At 34.9% G+C, this 24,942-nt stretch overlaps 1 protein-coding gene across 2 annotated transcripts in view; it reads right to left on the reverse strand.

The window, feature by feature from the left end:
• MOS14 (ARM repeat superfamily protein) overlaps positions 1–24,942 on the reverse strand; it is a 286,973-nt gene that overhangs the window by 136,481 nt on the left and 125,550 nt on the right. For both annotated transcript variants that reach the window (XM_089787799.1, XM_089787798.1), the window contains one exon: positions 20,561–20,626. In XM_089787799.1, the coding sequence (XP_089643925.1) occupies positions 20,561–20,626 (66 nt within the window). The remainder of the gene's footprint in view (positions 1–20,560; positions 20,627–24,942) is intronic.

A 24,942-nucleotide genomic window follows, 5' to 3' on the forward strand; every position in this document is an offset into this window, starting at 1 on the left:
GTGCAAAGCATGTCTTAATATAATGACACCATAATACCTAAATATATTCATACATGTACCCACACACACAAGAATATATATATGTATATATATAGATATGTGTGTGTGTAAGTCAATTAAGAGGTATATGCCTATTTTGAATGTATACATAAAATACATATGCTTAGGATTTATGCATATATGCATGTATGTGTATATACACCTATGAGTATAGCTAAATAGGATGATGTCCTTGTATTAGAACATTAAGAGATTGGAGTTATTATTATTCTTACTTCTTGGTGATAGTCTTGATATTTTTGCCTTGAGCTCCATCGATCTTTATATTTGATAATTGGCTCATCCTAAAATTTCATATTTGAACCAACAGCCTTCTAAGCCCCTTGCCTCCTTAGAACTTTCTTGCGTAACCGAGCATGCTTGTGGGATGTTTTCTTGCATATCTACGCTAACTCGCGGGATGGATTATTATCATTGCTTCTCTTTGGTCTGCAACACTCGAGCATTATTTTGCCGAGAGTCATTCATAATTTCGTCTTAGTTTTCTATTCTATCTCAGCCAGTAATTGATCATCAACGTTGCTCTAAGTGAGCCGAGTTTGGATTACCTATCGGTCCCATCCAACATACACATGTAGGACAATAACATAGTCTGAATTACACGGAAGAGTTGGCCCACTCAGCTCCGCCTGAATATTTTGCAAGTCAAGCTTTCATCAGGTCATCCATTTATAATCTGAATTTCTTTGCCTCCTTCAAAAATATATTATTTTGAATTAATCGATTTTCGGTCAAGGGATACTTCATTATTCTTCTTATTGCAGAATTGAGATCTTTTCAGCTTGCATATTCCTTTATTGTTCTTTCTAAAACTGATATAATTAAGGAGCCAACATGATAATAGAAAGTTATGTTTATTGAATTTGATTTTTGCAATCATAATAAATCTTAGTCAAAGTGTCGGCTCTCATACAGAATATTGTCAGTACAGATTGTAAATCTCGTTTATAATGCCATAGACTAGTGTGTGCATGTTAAGATGGCAATGCTTTATATTTCCAAGAACCACCTAGGAATTCAGCCATGAGGACCAGCATGGTCAAGATGAAGAGTGAGAATGGGATTATTCCTGCACAATGAAGTAAACATAAATCAGTAACTAATAATCATATCTAATAACTAAATCACCTCATGGTAGGCCAATGTTTAGATCTTACTGTCTAGCCGAATGGTGGGCTGATACTCTTAATACCAAGATGCTCAGTGGTTGGACGGGGTGTCCCATGTCTATTCTCGGGTAGGGAGGACCTTTCTCGATTGAGATTGTGTGGGAATATTTAAAGGTCCATGGTTGAGAGGTTAAACCCGTGACAGTGCTTCTCCTTTCCACCGGGCACCAAGAATTGCACAAGACAATGTTAAGATCTACACCCAATATCTCCTAGTGACAGGTATTTTACTTTTATGAATTTGGAATTTCAAGTTGAAGGTATCACAGATGGTTATTATTGTTTAATCAGTTATTCCCTTCAATGCTTAGAAATCGGTTTTCCTTTTCAATGTATTAAGAAATCAGTTAAATCAGTTGATTGAACATGAAATGTAATTGCTTGAATGAGATAGGCTTACTTGATGGTTGTAATAACTGTTCCTTCATTCATGTGAATATATATATATATATATATATATATATATATATATATATATATATATACATGAATGTATATTTTATTTACATTTAACTGTTATAATTAGCAATAGGAATAAAGGGATGTTACACTAGTTTTGTTCCCGTAAATGGTATTGGTTATTTACGATACAGTCATATAACTTTTGTGTTGTAAGCAGTATATGTGGACTAACCTGGGTTTTGCAGATGTTGCCCTAGGTAGATTCCGGTTTCAAAATTTAGGGCATTGCAAACTTAAAATCCTCAATTTAGTTTTATTTGATTATGCCTTAGTTGAAATCAAGATTATTAATTAGTTATGTGGATCGAACTAAATTTTAAATAGCAATATGTTCATAGACATGGCAATGTAATTACTTAATGAAGATATTGTTTACTTAATTTGATTATCAATGTTTAACCAGGCGCCAAGAATTGCACAAGACAATGTTAAGATCTACATCCAATATCTCATAGTGACGGGTATTTTACTCTTATGAATTTGGAATTTCAAGTTGAAGGTATCACAGATGGTTATTATCATTTAATCAGTTATTCCCTTCAATGCTTAGAAATTGATTTTCCTTTTCAATGTATTAAGAAATCAGTTAAATCAGTTGATTGAACATGAAATGTAATTGCTTGAATGAGATAGGCTTACTTGATGGTTGTAATAACTATCCTTCATTCATGTGAATATATATATATATGAATGTATCTTTTATTTACATTTAACTATTATAATTAGCAATAGGAATAAAGGGATGTTACACTAGTTTTGTTCCCGTAAATGGTATTGGTTATTTAGGATACAGTCGTATAACTTTTGTGTTGTAAGCGGTATATGTGGACTAACCTGGGTTTTGCAAATGTTGCCCTAGGCAGATTTCGGTTTCAAAATTTAGGACATTGCAAACTTAAAATCCTCAATTTAGTTTTATTTGATTATGCCTTAGTTGAAATCAAGATTATTAATTAGTTATCTGGATCAAACTAAATTTTAAATAGCAATATGTTCATAGACATGGCAATGTAATTACTTAATGAAGATATTGTTTACTTAATTTGATTATCAATGTTTAACCAAGCGCCAAGAATTGCACAAGATAGTGTTAAGATCTACATCCAATATCTCCTAGTGACAAGTATTTTACTTTTATGAATTTAGAATTTCAAGTTGAAGGTATGACAAATGGTTATTATTGTTTAATGAGTTATTCCCTTCAATGCTTAGAAATTGATCTTCCTTTTCTATGTATTAAGAAATAAGTTGATTGAACATGAATTGTAATTGCTTGAATGAGATAGGCTTACTTGATGGTTGTAATAATTGTCCTTCATTCATGTGAATATATATATGAACATATCTTTTATTTACATTTAATTGTTATAATTAGCAATAGGAATAAAGGGATGTTACACTAGTTTTGTTCCCGTAAATGGCATTGGTTATTTAAGATACAGTGATATAACTTTTGTGTTGATGTGGACTAACCCAGGTTTTGCAGATGTTGGACTAGGCGGATTCCGATCTCAAAATTTAGGGCATTGCAAACTTAAAATCCTCAATTTAGCTTTATTTGATTATGCCTTAGTTGAACAAGATTATTAATTAGTTTATGGATCGAACTAAATTTTAAATAGCAATATGTTCATAGACATGGCAATGTAATTATTTAATGAAGATATTGTTTACTTAATTTGATTATCAATGTTTAACCACTCATTATGATTGAATACTCCTTTGATTGTTAGTTATGATATTTCAGTTAAACTAATTGTAGCCATTAATCTATTCCATATGAACATGTAAAATAACTATTATAACTGACTTCTCATGAATATGAAGTAATAATTGTATTTTGATGATATGCTAGTTGATAGCTCGGGCCCAGGAAAAGGGGATGTTACGGAGATGTGCCTGAAGAGTATGTAAAATTTTAATTATTTTATGTAAGATTTGGAATTTTTATATAACCTGAAGAACTAAAAAACTTTTTTTTTAAATTATGTAGCTAGGCCTTAGTGACAAAATGCTATCTTATGATTAATTACCTTATAAGGAAAGGCTTTTTCTAGTCCCTCCCTGCACTCTCTTTGGAAGAAAGGTAATTGATCAAGATATCACTTGTTCTATCTTCTTTCAAGTGAAAATACTAAAGCAGCTTTTGTTATCCACATATTAAAACCTCAGAAACACTCAAGGAATGGGCAAAATAGAGGTTAAAAAGAGGTTAGGATCAAATATCAGTGCCCTCCTCTCCAAAGACAATGCCACTTTCCTCCCAATTGCTTTCAGTTCTAGCCCTATGATTACTATCTTCCTCTACAGTTTCTTCTAACTTAACACTTGGCCATTAATGTTAATGAATTTGTAGATAGATGTAATGACCCTTTTCTAGCACATTAAGTATGAGGTTGTCATTAGCCTAGGTCTACATGGTCTTGTAGTCTAACCAAGACATTAAAGGAATCTTGAGAACTTCTAATCTAGGTGGTTTTGATTCCAAGCAATTCCTACGTATTTGGCTATGGTTTTTGCATACTTGCTATTTATTGTAAGTCAATTTGGATCGAGTGGTATTATCATTGATTTTTAATTGGTATCATGTCCATACTAGTTATTTAGAATCAACTCAAGATTGTATGTTTTATTTATTTAATCATCAATAAAATCAAGTTATCAAGCTTTTTTTATCGAGGAGTAAGCACTTTCACCCGGAGCTACGAACCAGTGAGGCCACGAATGAATGACCTCATCTCCAATGAGATTTATGTTAAAGATTCTAGCTGCGATAGAGATTTTGACCTCTGATTTTTTATAAATTAGCAATATGACCGTCATGATCATCTTCAGCTAAAGAAGATATTTATAATCATATTCAACATAATATTATATGTAGATGCATATGGTATGCGAAGAGGCATGTGTTTGGAAATATGAAGAGACTTGTATTTGGAAATCGAAGAGACCTTTGGTTCTGATATGAAGAATCTTAATTCTGTACATATATATCATAGTTGAAAAATTCGGTTTCGGCAATATCTCAACCAGCCCAAAAAATTCCAAAATCTCAAAATTGGGAAAAATCTTCACAAAAAATTTGGAAATAAATTGGCATTTTTCTCGAACATTTGAAAATATAATGATTTGAGATATCCACCAGACATTAATCAAAGTTTTGAGTTAAACGGTAATCCATAGCAACTAAACCTTAGTAGATTAACATAGTGATAGAATCATATACCAAAAAACAAGTACAACATCTGAATATAAATATGTTCAATACATACAGAAGTCAAACTCCATGAAACTACAACTTCTGAATACATGTTAAGTTCAAGTTACAGTATCAATGAAAACGAAAAAGTACAATCATAAATTGTGTCTACGAGTACAACTCAAAAGAGACATTGTTGTTAGGTGGGTGGTGTTGAAGTAATTTTGTGTCAACACCCTCAATGGGTGTCTTAGGCTCAACAGAAGCCTCTAATGGATGACCAGGCTCATATTTCTCCTCATGTGATGCCACATCCCCATTCCAATCATCTGCCTCCATCTCAAACTCAACTAGTTGCTCATCTGTTAATAAAAGATCACCCACATGTGCATTTTCATCCTCACCATCAAGAGGACCAATCCAATGTGTTGAATATGGATCAATGTCATCCAAGTCAAGTGCTTCATATGAAGCTTGCCCTTCCACCTTTTTGAGCAAGCAAAAGTTGTAACTCACATAAGTCAAGTCATTCAAGCGCTTTTGAGTCAACCTATTGCGTTTCTTTGTGTGTATGTTCTCAAAAGTACTTCAGCTTCTATCATAGCCAAAAGCACTACAAGGATGCAATAAAATTCGAATGGCAAGCTTTTGAAGATCAGGCATTGTGGCACCATAATCTTCCCACCATAGATCTATAAATTATAAGCCAAACTTTATTTTTATTTTTTTACAGTTATCCAGTTACCAGTAAATTTGCGTAACTGTATAACTATTAAAAATTATAAAATACATAAAATTAATAATTATAAATACTGGTAACCAGTATTATACAATTATATTAATAATTATAAACATTTGTATTAAAAAACACAAAAAAACTGTTAGATGCCTTAAAAACTAAATCTATGTAATATTTTAATTGGAATATAAACTGGCTGGTAAAAATAAAATACTGGTATAATGTGTAACATTAAAATAATAAACATAGGATAACATTTTAACACTAACTGGTAAAAGTACTGGTATAATATGTAACGTAACCTATATGTAACATTTTAATTGGAGTATAAACACATTTTATCCATGATCACATAATTATAAAAGATCACAGACAGAGGCAACGCTTGGTAAAGGATATCTGATATCCTGTCTCAGAGTCGACGTCTAGAATGGGCCACCTGTCACTGCTGATGCCTGTCACCAAAGACTAGGCCTGTCACCATAGAAACACTGGAAAAATCTGTTGCAGCAATTTGACAGTCAACGGATTTGACACCTTTAACCGCCTGGTTGCCAGCATTTTTGGTGAATATAAAACAATACAAAACAAAAACTAAATGCACAAATGTATCTGTCCTCTTATTGTATTTTTAACCTTTTTCCAATGTTGATTAGTCTACGATTTTTACCCCCTATAATCACGCATTTGGCAATTTTTTCGACAGATATCATAGCATCTTTCTAGAGAATTTCGGCACCGATTTTTTGGGCATTTAAATCAGTATCTCTCTGGTTGTGCGATATATCACAATTTTCCTTATTAAACATAGTTTTTTTCAACTATGGTATATATGTACATAAATGTCTGTGTGTGTGTAATTGCAAAGTGACTACAATTCGTATCAAGTGAAAAGCATTGTACTTGAACATTTTTATTATCAATAAAAGTAATATTTCGTGGTGTGGCTGGGTTTTCCCCTTTAATTGGAAGGGTTTCCTCAAGATAATCTCTTGTGTCTTTTGAACCTGTTTTGTTCTTCCTTATTGTTGTTTATCCTTATTTCTGGGCAAAACTTACAATTTGAACCTTGATGGCAAGAAGAACAACACAACGAATTGACCATCACGACATACCAGTCAAGTTATAAAGTTAAATTAAACTATTTAGCTTTACTGATAAGAGGACTAAAGTTGACAGGGAAAAGTAACTTAAAAATTAAGTGTTTCCTTGCAATAAAGGTACTTGGGCACCCATTGGGAAAAAAGAAGTTCAAAAATATTAAATGAAACTGTTTTCTTTTATCCCACATTGCTTGGAGAAGCAAGTCCACCCATTTCAGAAGGCAGCAAAAGAATATGGAGAAAATCAATTTAGGGCATGCTTGGTGAAGATTTTATGAATGAATAGCTGGAGATTATTTATCAGAGTTTTGTGAGGACAGAATCCCTCATAAACAACATTCCTCACACTGTTGGAAGACAGGGTTTGGAGAATATTCCGAGTTCTTCATACAGAAAAGTCAGCTGTGTTAACAGAGAGAGATTTTCAGGAAGATTTAGGAGATATTGCTCTTTGTAACTCATTTGATCAGTTTGTTTTAATGGGGTGATTTAAGCGTTTGCTGATTGCATTGACTGCTGGGCAATAATTCCTTGCTGTGGCCATTCCTAACATACTTGGCCATCCCATTTGGTGCTGCAAACATAGTTGAAGGTGGTTGGTTTGGCTTGTACAAGTGTCTGTGTGGATTTGAAGGCCTCGAGCTGCACTTAGTAAGAGATAAAGCAACTACCCAGCCTTATCCCTCACTGCCATAACTTGCTGGAGTTGGAAGGTACACACCCAGGGTTTATATACTGCATATATATGAATTGAGATTCTTCATTCCCAGTGTAGCAAACTAGTTTGGAATCACACTTATTGAAAGAGATGTTAAGTTCAGGAATAAATCTGCAATTTCAAAATTGATTGAATTCTCTGGGATATTTATTGTGTTAATTTGTAAGAAACCCTGGTAGATTTTCTATGCCCAAGTTTTATAACAAAAATGTAGTTTTATTCAAAAGGCATTTGGTCAAACTCTTGCAAGATGTAACATGCAGGAATCAACATTTGTGCATCTGGGTAATTCTGTCAAACAGTTAGCAAGCTCCTTCTGTGTAAAAATAAATCTGTCCTGCTGTTTGAATCTTATAGTTTGCAGTCTTCTGGATTGGATACGTTGTATTTTGCTGCTCATTAATGAAGTAATTCATAGTATCATGCCGTGGAACTAAATACTCTCTATTTGTCAGCAGAATAACAATATTGAATTCCAAGAGAAGACAATAGCTGATGTGGAATATTAGTTAGTGTTCACTATCAAAAATCCAGATTGCATTACATTTGATTTCACAGAGGATTAAGCCATACTTCCTAACAGAACAATATCAGAACACAAATCAAATGTTCCAAGGACTCAAAGGAAGTTCTGACCTCTTATTGAAAACTCGGAGAATGATTCAGAAGGCCTGTCAAAATAAGTGTCAACAAGTGGAGTACAAATGAATTGCAATTTAATTATGAATCTTGTCACAGATTACCGTCCAGCCTCTCAGATGATACCCATGATTCCCATACGCCTACAGCAAGGCTCTTTTAACTTTTCTTATACAAGGTGCTCTCTTATCTCAATATTTGAAGGATCCTCTAAGTCCCCAGCATAAATTCTGTCTATGCCAAACTTCCTCAGCTCCTGTGATTGTTATGTTTGCGCAAAAGGACACTTTGATCTATTTCCCATGCCTTGGAGGCTCAGAACAAATACAGACCAGTGATGTCAATGATTGTCTACCATGGATGGAAGCATCTACAATTGTTACGCTTTCTACAGCTTGCAAAAGATATCCAAATTGTTTCTCGGCAGCATTTCAAATGTTTGTGAGAGCTCTATGATGTTCGGCAATATGTTTCTCCATCCCAGCAAGTATTATGGAACATGCTAAACATATATTATGAATTGTATAATAGACAGCCACCTCTACACTTAAATGCACCAGATAATTATTTTGATTTTATAGACTTCAGAACCCGAAATAAGCTTCAATACTTGAGGGTATAGATTCAGCTCAGTCCATGTAATCACTGCCACATGGTAATATATTGAAGATAGAATTCAAAATAATTGCCCTCTCCACGGATAATACGCATGCAACTTATATTTCACATTATTCCTTGGATGTCAATATTCAGAAATAATCAACACAGAGAAATAATATTTTAATCTCAACTTCAATATCTTCAGATTATAGAAAAACCCTTATTTTTAAAAAAGGAAAAATATTTATTTCTGAAACGTCCTTACAAATTTGTCTGTTAAAGAAACTTAACAAACTTGGCTCTCGAAGAACCAGGGTTTTGTCCAGCCCTTCTGAAAATCTGCTCAAGGTTTGTGTCTCCAGAGATTCAGCTAATGCAAATGCATCAGATAAATGTATCAAATCAATATAACATCTCAACATATTCTGAATAATCCTCTCCTTGTACTTATATAGCATTCTATCATTCCATCAGCTAGCTTATCGGCATTCCATTTCTCCATCTTTTTAATTTAAAATAGAGATCTTTTATTTTGTAATTCTGGTTGACATAAGAAGTCAATTTTATTGCCATGTTAAAAAATTAATTCAAGTTAGAATTATATTTCAATAACTTAATTTTTTTATTATTTAACTAATTTCTAATGTCCCAAAATGGGGACATTACAAATTTCTGAGTTGAATGATTTTCTTTAATTATTAAAATGCTGCAACTTATACTGTATCTGTATTTCCATTGTGATTGGATAAGTCAGTTTTGAATACACTAAATTGTGCATTACATCAAAAAGAAATATCAGACCAAACTAGGCTACAATGGATGTTGGAGTAACTCAATTGCAACACAGGAAACTACAACTGCAGTGGACAAGAATGCTTTGTCCCTGGCATTAGCCCCTTCCCCCAATTCATTTTTCTTCTGACGTACTACCTAGCCATTAGTGGAAACAAGTTTAAAATAGTGTTGAAAAGAAATTTCTGGATGTTTTGAAATAGAAGGAACCTAAAGCAGCACCCTGTGTGCATGGCCTTGAGTTACTGTAGCCTTCTACAATCTGAGGCTTGTTCAAAAAAACTTTCCTTTGCATTTTCATCTTGGGAAGAGAAGGTGATAGGTTATCCTATCTCTCTTGGTTATTGGTTACATCGATCATAGTAAGTTTCAAGTGGAAACCCCAATGCCAATCTTCAAAATGCTAATAAATAAAACTCACTGCTGCCAGCTTAGCCAGCCACTCTGCTGTTCTTACAGAGACTCAATAATTTGGTTAGAGCTATCTTAGATGGCAGATGCTGAAGGGAAATGAGAACATCCCAGAAAGCCATATGAGATCAGTATACACATCCTTTATCCAAGGACTTCTTGAATAGCTTCTAATAAGCAAACACAAGTACATACTGCTATGCCATAAAAGCGGAAACAGACATAGTTGATTTCCCACAATTAAAACTTTTTAAGGAAAGTGATTGCGATTTACCGATATAAATAAATTTCAACAGCATTACGACATACAGATTTAATATTCTACAATCATGAAACTAGAAGAATGAGACAGAATAGAAAACACAGATATACGTGGAGAAAACATTTCCAACTAAAAATCCCACCCTCCAAGACATCAAGCTAATGTATTATTTAGCAACAAGTTGCAATACATTTTCAGCCTTCACATGGAGATTTACATCTTGCTCCATCCTAGAGAAAATTTGGCAGCATGACTCTCTGTGAAGAACTTCTCATCTCTCTCTTTCTCTCTTCAGCGACTCATTGTATTTATAGAGTTTGCATACAAAAGGAAACAACTTATTTAGAAAATCCCTTTATGCACAACTATTGCATAAAAACAAAGCAAAGAGAATAAAGCCCAAAAACAGACTTTCTGCTTTTTGCTCCAAGAATATCCCTACAGAAGATTTGGTCTCATTTGGCATCTTCCAAAAATGCATAAATTAAAAGCCAATAAAGCATCATATGGTTGAGTCGCCTTATCCCAACAATCTCCCACTTGACAAAGACCTTACACGATTCAAATTGATGGAACTATATCATCACAGCCATCCATGAAACCACATAAATCTTAACACATGCTCTTGTGCTCCAAGTAGACACTTGTCTAAACAACACAAGCATAAGATCTCAGTGATAACAAAGGCTACAAAAATATTGCCACCACTCCACTGCACTCATAAGCTATACTGAAGCATCAGAAACATCAACTTCTTAGCCCAACACAGCTGCAAAGTAATCCTCCAAAAAACAAGATAAAACATCAATGAGAACAATAACCAAACTAACTGCTCCAATCCAAATGATAAAACCCACAAGATTGAAAATAGCATCCACAACAAATGCTAACCCATCCAATCACTCATACCTCAAAGGTATCCAACATAAGAAAACTCATCCTAGCAACATGACCAACCCATAATTTGCAACCTCAAGTTCCATGTGCAAACCAGTCGACAAAGACCAAATACATACAAGAACTCTCACTGCATTGGTAATGTCAAATCTGAAAAATCAAAGGCATACCAAGTCTGCTGATAACAACACAAAGAAAGTGCAACCATGTAGTGCCAAGGACCACCTACAAAGATATGCAAATCCTATAGCAAAAATGCTGCAATAAACATCTCTCTCATCCAATCTCCACAACTCTCTCATGTTCTCCACATCCAACAAGAAAAGAGATACAGAAACCACCACGTTACCACCAAAAAACAATAAAGTAAAAGTGATAACATATGACCACAAAAAAGTGACCACCATAGCTCCAACAGATCTCAAAAACCAATGTTATGTGAACCCAAACATCTAAGAAGATAACCAAGACCAAAGAGAAAACCTGCAAATAATAAGCATGTAGCATGTCCTTACACAAACACCTCTAAATGTCAACTATGCCAAGTATGATCTCCTTCACAGCCCCGAGTGAACAGCTACCACAACAAATAAAGCCATTCAAGCTCAAGAGACTAAACATAGCATGATATCATGAATCTATATGGAATTAAGCCTCTCAAAGAAGATCAAACAACTCTATTTCCCGTTTCAGGAAATCATCCCACTACCATCTCCTACTATCATCATAAATGAAAATTCACCTCAAAGATATAACTATGTTATCCATCTCTCATGAGTCATTATGAATCCTCCACAACTGTTTAACTGCAGCTCAAGATCTATGAATATGAATGAAACCATAAAGCACCTGAAAGTAACTTTGGGCAATACCTCTCAAGTGATAAATTGTCAAGTAGGCCAAGAGAGGGGAATGAAAATGCTCCTCCAAGATATACAAGTCAGCAAACTTATCCAAGAACAAACTCCTCATAGGTCTCTATTGAACTCATGTCTAACCAAAGTGTAGGCTCCTTGGACTTTCTGCGAAAATCTCATTAAGAGTATACATCTCAGCAACATGTCTCTCATATCAAGAGAACTCTAGCCTCGCCTAAGTCTCCAACTATCCATGAGCACCTATAATCAATCACTCCATGTCAAACTCCATTGCTGCAATATAGCAATTATCATGAAGTATCAGGCAAATGATCAAAGTACTCAATACCAAGAAACTAAACCAAGATCAATGTCAAAGCTCCAACAATGGAATGAAGAAAATAAACATGTCAACATTATCTAAAACCATCTCCTCCAAAGAGATAACATGCTCCAAGTGATCATATCAATAACTACATCATGTCACAACTCTAAACTAGTAATCAAGAGCAAAACCATGACATAAAAGCCACCATGATAACTTATCAAATGAAAGCATAAACCACATCTCTACCAAGGACCCCTTGAATCCTAGCAACAAGATCTAAGGCATCCTCCAACAACTACAACACTAAAGAAGATCATCAATCACCATGTGATGAATATACAACCACTACTTAAGCTCCCACTACAATATGATACCGAGCTCTTCAAGCATATGACACACCATTCCCCAAAACTAAAAAACATCAAGGCTCACACATCACACTGAGTGAAGCCAAGATTTCCAAACTCAGGAAATTCACCAAGTTATAGGACACCATAACTGACTATCCAAGTACTCACTTATCATCCATCTTCTCATCCCAAAGCAACCACATCAATGCATAAGTGATCACAAACAAGGCTAGCTATCAAGTCTCTACAAGCATTGAATCAAATCTGGTAGATATACAGAGTCCACATGCAAGTCATCCCACAACAATTAAATGGGTGGCCTACCCAGCTAAAGGCTTGTACTTCCAACAATTGCAACACGCAAACCCACAATCACATTAGTGACATGTAAAAATGAGATCTCAAAGAGAACAACGATATAGACAACATGACTCAAACACTAGATCAAGCACAAGTCTGATTCACCAATTATGTCCACATCGAGCACCATAGTCTGGGAATCCAAATAGCATCAACACAGAAATGATGAGTGAATGATCGCGTACCAACATCTTCGTGCAAAGAAGAAACACACCTCTCACGATGCACAAAGCATGCATGCATGTATAACTACAACTATCTCATTCAATAACACCTTGAAGGAACCAAAGTCTAGAAAATAGCTCTTCAAGAGATCCATAAAAAATCACAAGTTTTTTTCAGCATGCAAAACCTGCAAAAGCATTGTGTTGAAGAACAACTATGCACATCCACACCTATTTCTCATCTAGAAAACTCAGAAGTCTAAAAAATGCCAAACAACAGAACCCAAATTATTGGATTGTCACAAATGGGCATCACCATAGATTTTTAAGGAAAATCCATAAACCCCTCAAATCCAACAAACAAGAATCCAATCCATGCAAGTACAATCATCCAAGAGGACAATGTAGTACAGGAACTCCAGGCCCACTTCTAGAGCAACTCGACAACCACTACTAGTACATGTATCTGAGAGAGATAGGTTATCCAAAAGCTTCCAGATCATCCAATGGTCAACTGCATAGCCTCTTTGCAATCCAAGTAATAAAATGTAATGTCCCCATCTTTTTGGCCTCTTAATGGAGTTTTTAGCCTTTACATTCTTCGAAGGCTAAGCGAAGGAATAAGGAGAAATTGATTAAATTAGTTTCTTATAAAGTCATTAAATAAATTAAAATTAAAAGGTGACTTTACATTTAATTAATTTAATTAAAAGTGACTAAAGTTAATTAAATAAATTAAAAGAATCTGCTAGAAGGAGGAATTAAATATTATTTGATTTCTTCTAGAAGGAGGTCTATCTATTGGAGGAAAAGAATAAATAGGGAAGGCAGCCTCATTGTTGACCATTGAATGTGTTGCCATCTACTCTACCAAATAACTTGTGGAGCCAAGGGTTTCTGTAGTTGCTAAATTGATCGTTGAGAACCAACACTTCCATTGATTTGCATAACAGAGGAGGTGAAATATCTTCTGAAAGGTTGCGGCTGTTGGAGAACACACATCATTCTTTTCACTGTGTCAAATTTGTGGAGTAAGATTGAAGGAATAAGCTGCATATTGCTACAGTACCGTTGCTACAGTAACTTGCTACAATATCGCTACTACAGTGAGCTGCTACAGTAATTCGCTATAGTGTTGTTGCTGCTATAGGAACTTGCTACGGTAAAAATCCAGATTCCCTTGAGCAGTTTTCCAGGTTCCTATCTACTTCATTTGTAGATTTGAAAATTATGTGAAGATTTTAGAGATCATTTGTAATCTGATTTATATCAAAGTTTTACATTAGAATTGTTGCCCTAATATCTTATTGATGTAGATGCATATTTTCTCATTTATAACCAATGTTTATATGTTCCAATAAAATACAAATATTTGCATCGTAATTATAAGTCATTTGGAGTTTGCAAGTATATCTCTTTTAGTTTGGCATTTTGAAACGAAATCAGAGTTTAGATCTGCAATATATCCCTTGTGTGCAAAGTGTTTGACGAAATTCTCAAGTTAGAAATCAAGAAATTAAATTCAGAATTGCAAGGGATATTCCAGTGGTATCCAAGCTTGCTTGCAAAGTGTTTGACAAAATGTCAAAGTTTCAAACAACTAAATTGGAGAAGAATTTGGAGTTTGACAAAATTATAACCAACTGGGGTTATTACAATGGTATCAGATCTTGCTTGCAAAGTGTTTGACGAAATGTCAAACAGCGAAATTAGAGATGAATTTGGTGTTTGACGAAGTTATAACCGGTTGGGGTTATTACAGTGATATCAGAACGGTTTACAAGTAGTTGATTCCTATGCGAGTTGATTCCTCTAGTAGGACAGAGGCACGTAGAGAGTCATCTAGTTGTGATGTTGGTGATTTGGGCGTTATTGTGGAGTCAATAAATGGTGTTTCATGCTCCAGCATTATTGATGTACAACCTGACGTTGAGTCATGTGTGCAGAGTCAGGGGTTAGCAATTGTGGCTTTATTGGGATGTGTGGATGCAAATAGTATGGACACATTTGATGATGCTATGAGTTGCACCGAATATGATATCCCTTACATCAAAAAAAAAATTGGAATTTGATTGTCTGAATTTTTTAGCATCAACGTTTCGGATCACACACAGTGATCCATCATCAAGATGAAGAGTGCAAGAGAATGGAGAAATTAAGTAGGATGAAGACTGTCACTGTGTGTTATCTGAAACGTTGATGCTAAAAAAAATCTCTATTCTCTTACACTCTTCATCCTGATGATGGATCATTGTGTGTGATCCGAAACGTTGATGCTAAAAAATTCAGACACAATCAAATTCCAGAAAAATTTTAATGTATTGCTAATGGATTGTAGAAATCAAATGACATTTATGATATCCCTTGCCAGGTATCAGCTGATGACGCCAAGGAGGTTTTGGATGGGTTCCAGGATTATTGTTTACAGGATCTATCTATTGAGGTGGAAGCTGAGACATGTGAGGAGATTAATACAACAAGGGCTTCCATTTCTTCAGATGAGGAGTTGGTTAAGGTACATGGTAGTTGTATGTCAGATGCAAAATTGTGTGAGGAAGATAGCACATGTATGAGCGATCTTGTGATAGAGAGTTTTGATTTAGTTTCCTATTACAATGTAGCTAACAAGACATAGAGCTCGCATAGGAGTCAAGGGTTACAAAGACATCATGTGACTTATCAGCTAAAGGTGAGTGATAGTGACATTTCTTCATCTCTTGATTATTATGATGTTATTTATCATATGCTAGCTACATCTAGTTGGGGTGCTCCTGTGTCAAATAAGCACGGTGATAATAGTCTTTCCCTAGCAGAGGTTCATGCACTTCGAGAGGCTGTTAGGATCTTGAAGCATAGTTACTCTCAGTTAGTTGATGACAAATATTACCTTTTGGAGTGGTGTAGCACCTACTATGAGACATTGTTACGGAAAGAGGAGGAGGCGGTTGAGCTCACCTAGGAGCTCGAGGTGATTGTGGACTCTCTTCAATATACTCAGTTAGCTCTTCAAAAGTCATAGTCACAGTTGGATGAGATTACCGTAGAGTTAGAATAGGTACAATCGACACCAGCCCCAAACCCTATTCAGTTACATATTGTGGTTCATGGTGAGTTTGCTTCTACGGTTAAGGATGAGGGATGTGATGATGTGGTAAACACATTCGTCCAGGATATGAGTTTAGTATGTACAGAGGAGGTGAGAGTATCAATGGAGACAAGCTCTCATGGTGATTTGTTTCCTTCTACTGGAAGTGAATCTATTTCTTCTTTTCATACAGCTGGTAGCATTGGACAGTTGGCATTGTCACATATTTAGAGGATCAATTGTAGATTGCGGGGGAGCAAATTGATGCTTCCACATATAATTTCTATTGTACCAAGTCATCCATTGAGTATTCGCTTAAGAGCTCGGTTTTGTGGGGGTTTTCATACAGTATATCTGACGGTACTCTCATTCGGGGCTTTCGTGCTATACGACGATTGGTGGAGAAGATTGAAGAGACCTTGGCTACAATGCTTCTCAATAGGGATTTTGTAGTTGGATTTGCTGAGAGGGTTGCCCAGGAGTCTGCCTAACCAATAGTTTAGAGTCAGAGATTGGAGCCATCTTCTGATTCCCAGTTTGATGATGATGAGCCCCTTGACAAAGATTGAGAAATTTTATCAGCATTACACTGTGAGGAGTGCTTATCACCTTTCTTTTCACCCACAGGTAGAGGACTTGGTTTTCAGCATTATGGATGGTGACAGAAGGTTTGGTATTCATTATACCCGCGGAGGGTGTACTTCTCCGCCAAGGGATGGAGATTCTGAGATACAGGGTATTGTGAAACAGTTGGATGTGTTACTGAATAAGATGAATCAAAATCACAAACGGATGATTCAACTGATTTCGAATCCAAGATTTGAGTACAGCATGATATCGCTTTTTCGAATAGCGAAATGTCATGATACAGTTGTGGCTTCAAATTTGCGGAACATTTCTTATGAGACACTGCATTAGTTGTGCACAATTGAGGTGGAATGTGATGAGAATTCATGTCAGGTCAAATTAGATGATGCAGTTGTTGGCATGAGTTCCGCGGATCATGTATTTGATGGCAATGCATTGATAGTGGGAGTAGGAGCATGCGAGGATGTTGTCATATCAGCAGCCACTTCTAAGTTGGTTGAGCCATCCAACAAGGAGTTTAGCAGTATGCATGCAATTGCAGATGTGTGCTCTGATGAGAGTACACGTGTTATGGTTGATGATGTGAGTGATGTAGTGACAAAGTCATGTTATACTATCGATCAACAAAGTGTTCATATTCACTTCATGGACAATCCTATGTTCGACATGGATGTAACATTATCTTATGACAATTTGCTATTTGAGGTTGATGTTGATCACTCACCTAAGAGGAGTTGGGCTCAATTTTCACCATCTGTAAAGATTCATTTTTGTGTTGCAGTAGTTGGTAACGTTCTTGTGTCCACAGATTTTGATGTGGCTACACCTATTGTTGATACCATTGGCATTAGTGCATATGGTACTCTGGTAGCTACGTCTCTTCAAGGGATTGTCGATCAGAATTCCAGTCCAATATATATTATATGGGTGGGGACCAAGATGAAGATATTTCTTATAGGGTTTTATTCTGGTGATATTCTAACTCCTACATCATTAGCACAAGTTTTGAGTATTATACTGCAGGTTATGTTGTTGGTCCTGATGATGTTAGTAGTATGCAGTTGGTTCAATGTTGAAGGGTGTCACGTACTACTTCATTTGGGATCCACATCGAGGTTGGAGTTCACTATGTTGCCGGATTGCTTGAGGACAAGCAATCTCGGGGAGGGGGGACTATAATGTCCCCATCCTTTTAGCCTCTAATGGATTTTTTAGCTTTTACATTCTTCGAAGGCTAAGTGAAGGAATAAGGAGAAATTAATTATATTAGTTTCTTATAAAGTCATTAAATAAATTAAAATTAAAAGGTGAATTTATATTTAATTATTTTAATTAAAAGTGACTAGAGTTAATTAAATAAATTAAAAGAATCTTCTAGAAGGAATTAAATATTATTTTATTTATTCTAGATGGAGGTCCATCTATTGGAGGAAAAGCATAAATAGGGAAGGCAACGTCATCGTTGATCATCGAATATGTTGCCATCTACTCTACTGGATAACTTATGGAGTCAAGGGTTTCTGCAGTTGCTAAATTGATCGTTGCGAACCAACACTCCCATTGATTTGCATAATTAAGGTGGTGAAATAATTTCCGAAAGGTTGCAGCTGTTGGAGAAGACAAATCAGTCTTTTCATTGTGCCAAATTTGTGGCCTAGGGCCAAATTTGTGGAGTAAGATTGAAGGAATAAGCTGGATATTGCTACAGTATCACTGCTATAGTGTCATCGCTACAATGATCTACTACAGTAATTAGTTACAGTGTCGTTGCTGCTACAAGAACTTGCTACAGTAAAAATCCAAATTCCCTTGAGCAGTTTCCCAAGTTCCTATCTATTTCATTTGTATTGCATGGAGGATAGATTTGAATATTTTAGGGCATGTGAAGAATTTAGATTTCACTTGTAATCTTATTTATATCAAAGTTTTTTACATAAGAATTGTTGCCCTAATATCTTATTGATGTAAATGCATATTTTCTCATTTGTAACCAATGTTTATATGTTCCAATAAAATAAAAATATTTGCATTACCATTATTAGTCATTTGGAGTTTGCAAGCATATCTCTTTTAGTTTGGCATTTTGGAAAGAAATCAAAGTTTAGATCTGCAATATATCCCTTGGGTGCAAAGTATTCGACGAAATTCTCAGGTTAGAAATCAAGAAATTAAAATCAGAATGCAAGGGATATTATAGTAGTATCAAAGCTTGCTTGCAAAATGTTTGACGAAATCTCAAACAACTAAATTAGAGAAGAATTTGGTATTTGACGAAGTTATAACCAGTTGGGGTTATTACAGTCGTATCAAAGCTTGCTTGCAACGTGTTTGAAGAAATCTGAAACAACTAAATTATAGAAGAATTTGTCCTTTGAAAAAGTTATAATTGGTTGGGGTTATTACATAAAAGAGACGTCTTTCAATACTCATGCATCAAGAATTATTCAGCTATCAACCAAGAGCTCCAGATCAATGTAATTTCAACATGACCAACTCTATTTTCTTCGTCTTTACCATCCTCAAGAAATGTTTGCTATCTCGAGAAAAACTAAATCAGTTGCAAGACTTTCACTCATCAAAGGGCTAATTATTAGCCAATTTCTTCATAACAATTTATTCAAGCTTTGTAAGCTAAGAAATCTTAATAGAAGAAATACCTAGAGACAGAAACACTATGAATCCTCACATGCAAGCAACATACAATTCACAAAATTGGGCTCTATTACCACTTGAAGGGACATTGAGAACATCCCAAAAAGCCATCTGAGATCAGTATGCACATCCTTTATCTAAAGACTTCTTGAATAGCTTTTAATAAGCCAATACAAGCACATACTCCTATGCCATAAAAGTGGAAACAAACTGTTGATTTCCCACAATTAAAACCTTAAAGGAAAGTGATTGCAATTTATCGATCTAAATAAATTTCAGCAGCATTACGACATACACATTTAATATTCTAGAATCATGAAACTAGAAGAATGAGACAAATTAGAAAACATAGATATACGTGGAGAAAACCTTTCCAGGTAAAATCTCCACCCTCCAATATATCAAGCTAATGTATTATTCAACAATAACTTACAATACATTTTCAGCGTCGACATGGAAATTTACATCTTGCTCCATTCTAGAAAAAATCCGACAGCATGACCCTATGTAAAGAACTTCTCATCTCTCTTTTTCTCTCTTCAACAACTCATTGTATTAATAGAGTTTACTTTAAAAACGAAACAGTTTCTAAAGTGTCTACATTCAATGTATTTACAACTTATTTAGAAACTTCTTTTATGCACAACTCCTGCATTAAAAAACAAAGCAAAGAGAATGAAGCCCAAAAAAATAGACTTTCTGTTTTTTGCTCCAAGTCTATCCCTATGGAAGATTTGGTCTGATTTAGCATCTTCCAAACATGCATAAATAAAAAACCAATAAAGCATCATAAGGTTGAGTCACCGTATCCCAACAGATTCGATGTTAAAAGTCATAATAATAAGGTTACAGCTGTCTTAGATGGCAGATTCAATGTAAATATTACTGTTATTGACAAAATGTACCATTAATCTTTAACCTAAATCAGAACTATTTTATGTCTTACCTCAAAAAAAAATTGTTTATGACAGGTTGAACACAATAGTTGGTTTGAATTTTTTCACTAGCATCAATAAGATGTGATTAAAACAAATATCATATCAGTTCATCACATAGATTGCATGTGCAAATGAAAAAGGTGATGATTTTATTTAAAAGAATAAGAAACTCTATAAAATTACGGACCTCAATATAAGCTTGATCTACCCCAGATTCTCCTCCTTGACTACCTTGTTTTTCCATAAGGGCAACCTGCAGCAATATACATAAATAAAGAATAAGTGACAGGAGACTAATTTTCAAATTTCCTATTGCCAAACTCAGGGAACTTTGCTACTTTCAGAAGATAAGTTTTTACTAATAATCTCTTGGTGTTTCAGTATAAAAAGATAACAAAACAAACTGTTGAACAACAAAATCGAAGTACACAATACATAAGCTACAATGCCAGCTATAAAATAAAAATGTTAATTTAAATTCAGGCTTATACTTAACATGAAAGATGTAGATTGCAATTTGCCTGAGAGAGAAACCTAGTGATAGGGCAAGTCGGGAAAAAAGCAAGAAACAAGAACTGTACAAACCAGATAATAAGATCCAGCTGACATGGTTAAATGCTAATCATAATCAGCTTCTCAAGATCAAATAAAAAGTATTAAGAGATGCTACAGACATTTGCACTGCATTAAGATTGGAAAAAGATAACTAATATACCATTCAATATAGCATAATTGAACACATTTGCCTTTTACACAGCCATTGGCTTATCTCAGAATATAAATAACGTGATAAGATAAAATAAGATAAGATAAATTTATTAATGTCCAAGAAGAGACCACCAAAAGGGTCAAAGGGAATGAAAGCTACAAAACATGAAAAACACTTGCAACAAGAACACCAAAATGTGTCCACGGGGAAAAAACAGTGAGCAGAGAAGAACAACGAGGGGAGTACTATAAGTCCTTCCTAGGCTGAAAGAAATCCATAACCGAAAGATATGCACTAGGGCAACCAATCCCAAGTCGTCTCTGAGTACCACCGGAGGTAGAGTGTTGATGTCTGGTGAACCCCATGCATGGTGTTAGTTCCCAAAACCACACATTGGAAATCCAAGAGCTTGCCAATTTTCCAACAAGATTCAACAATCACTTTAGGCCAACGAGCAAGAATCACCATTATACCCTTGCACTTTAGGCTCTACTACACCCCGGCGGGTAGACCTTCACCTCAAATGCTTACTACTTGATTCAAGGCTTTTCAATAGTGAATTTCAGCTTTGGTAAGTTCTCTGATTCGCAAAATCCTTGAACTCGATCAAAATAAAGTTGAATGTTGAATGCTTGAATTGAATGAATGTTTTGTATAATAATTGTTAATAATGGATTTGATGCTTATTAGAAGGAAGATATAAATTTTTCGACTTGAAATATAAACCCAATAATAATACTTCAATAATTCAAAAGACCAGTGCCTTTGCTTATTCGAGCAATAGAGTCAACTACAATGAAGATTTTTACGTACAACTTATAAAATTCTATGCTCTTATACTATCAACAGTTTAATAATCCAAACGCGATGGATCAAATATATATATATATGCAATTTTAAACTAGTCCAGACTGAACTTCAACTCCTAAGATAGGGAGACAAACTAGACATAGATATGGAAACAATTTGATATTTCACTATATCTAAGATGATCGAATTTAAAATGTCATAAATGACCCAATCCACTTATCTGACATTTGAATTGTTTACGGAATTTAATAATGATTATAAAGGACAAATCAACTATAGTTTAAATCTCCATGCCTTTCAAATAAACAAAAGCCTTTTTATTTATCATTAAAATATAATAAATAGATTTATATTACAAAGTCATATTTAGAAACTCCTTATCCCTCCGCACAAATGAATATGAATATTTCTTCTGGCTGAATGTCGAATGTGTCTTCCAAATGATGTAATTCTTCATTTGTACTCTATTCAAAGAAGGATGTGACCTTTCAAAAAGTCATATCACTTTATCTAATAATTATTATTTACTCTTTAACTGTTCAATATATAATAGACGAGCCTTACTTTGAATGGGCTTTCTTTAAATTATTATTTCTTCAATATTAATCGATGATAATCTGTCCACATGATCAACAGAATCTTCCGTGGTCTTTAATAGTTTAAAACCTTAATATATGTTGATTATTGAAGATGAACACAGTTGACCAGTGCCATACAGATGGAATTTCCGCAATATATACAACTCCAGCGATATGCACATCCGGAAACAGATGACGTCACAAGATAAATTTGGCACCTTCATTTTTTGTATCCTATGTGATTGATGTTTATTAAAATCTCTACAAACACTTAGGATCTTTTTGTATTGTGTCTTTGGAATGATTGACAATAGTCGCACACAAGAAGAATCATTCCCTTGTAACTGAACCTGTAGCTTTCAGATCATTATGTTATTTGTCTTTTCCATCTACGATTACTTCTAAAACATGATATCCCTCAGACTTGCAAAATTGCTCAAACATATTGTCTCTCGAATATTCAATCAATGATTTTAACAGTCTTCGACCTATGAACAGGGCTGTGCATTTTTATTTTTTATTACTGTGTATCCTTCATATTGTTTCCATCATTGAAGGTTACAGGTTGCTGCTATTCGGATAAACGTCTTTGACAATTGATGCATACACTTGGAAGAATCTGCCGTCTAAACTTGCAAAAAACATAATATTATGAATCAATGATTGACATTATTACCATCCTGTATGCACATACCAATTTCAACAGTATCCATGGTAAGGTCCTGCTTTCAAAGTCTTCAATGTTAGTTCCAATCTTTTCATATATACTATCTTCATACAGAAAAGGTTGTAACTATCAATAGGAAATCATGACTACCAAGCAAGTACCCGACCAACAACTCCAGCTCTTGCCAACATAGCCTTCCAACAGATTCTTCCTCAAAGTTTATATATACATTCATTATACACGATGACCTTCTATTATCAATATGAAGCGATGCATAGATTCATACGATATTTCTGAAGAGCAATATTCTAATCATTAGCACTGATCAATAACAACTATACCCTGTGCGTATTCAGTCAGATGCCTGGGTATTTCTGCTGTAGTAATTCAGGGGTTCTCATAATAATCTTCAAATTTATCCCACTATGTTTGATAGTCACTATTCCTTCTCCAATCATTGAGTAAAGGTATGTACAGCCACACACGACATGTATATATTTTAATCTCTAAAAACTAGAGTGTTTGAAGTCTTTTCTGTCATACTCTCCAAGTGCAGTTATTTCCAATGACGATGTGGGAACTACTGCCTTTTGCTCACTGCTTCGCATCCATCTGCATATTTGAGCAATCGTTATGGATATCTTATACTTGTTTTGGTCCTGTCAATATTTGTCGCAGGTAGAGATTCATATTTCTGTGTATTTGTGGAAAAGTCCACTTGAATTTTTAGAATTGATTGAATTAAAGTCAAATGACAAACTGAACTCCCATATTCACTGACTGTAGTGTAAGAGATGCTGAGCATGTAATTTCGTGCTGCCAGTTTTTCCATACCGAAATGAAAGTTCACAATCTTCTTCCTTAATTTTTTCTCTTTCCAATATCTGACTGTGTGTTAATTGTTCCTTTGGTGAATTTGATCTGTATGAAGAATTGCATAATATGTTGCCATACTATGCTGGTACATATGTTTCAATAGACCACCCCTTGAAAAACTTAACATGAATCCTCCATCGTTAATTATGCTTAGTTGTAATATAGGAATTGCATCTGTTCTAGTCCTCATTTTGACATTGATGCTGACACTTGTGATCTGGCTCACACTTTTGACATTAATATCAATATTTAATCATGAATCTCTAACATTCTCTTAATCAGTATATTGTTTGAACATAAGTAGTGGGTAAGATCTAAAAATTGATCATTGAGTGCATGCATCAAATTGGTTTTTAGGATTTAGAATGGCGAAAAAATGAGGATTTACATAGTCGCACATGAAGATTCTCCCCTTGGCATGGTATAAGGGACTCTAAATGTGCCAAAATTTAGAGTTCCATAATGTGGTGTCACAGATCTAGCATGCCCTGGGACGACTATACAAAGCAATCGCTTTGTGCCTCTGACAGGGAAAACAGATGAGTAGAAGTCAATGATATGTTGATCCAAAACCCAGCTCTGAGGGAAGAGCAACTGTAAGATGTGATCACGAAGATGAGTAGTCTCTCGGAGGTAAAGCGCTAGACAATGTTGATCAATGTATCTAAAGAAGGTCAGCAGGGATGTACAGTGTCTAAAAAGACAATGAAATCTCCCTTTGATCTCATTGTAGGAGGGGCAACAAAAAAATAAGTGGGTCTCTATTTCCATCTCAAAAGTGCAAATACAGCAAATCTGGTCCACTCTATCAATGTGGTGGTCCGTCTAAACCCGAAGCTTGTGAGAACCCACTCGAAAGGAACCGAGAGAGATGTGGAGGGTGTGATTCCACCATCAGGCTAAATAGACAGGACACACAATAATCTCAT

This window comes from Cupressus sempervirens, chromosome 6 (assembly GCF_028749045.1).
Source record: "Cupressus sempervirens isolate cs-2001-9-10 chromosome 6, ASM2874904v1, whole genome shotgun sequence".
Classification (NCBI taxonomy): Eukaryota; Viridiplantae; Streptophyta; class Pinopsida; order Cupressales; family Cupressaceae; genus Cupressus; species Cupressus sempervirens.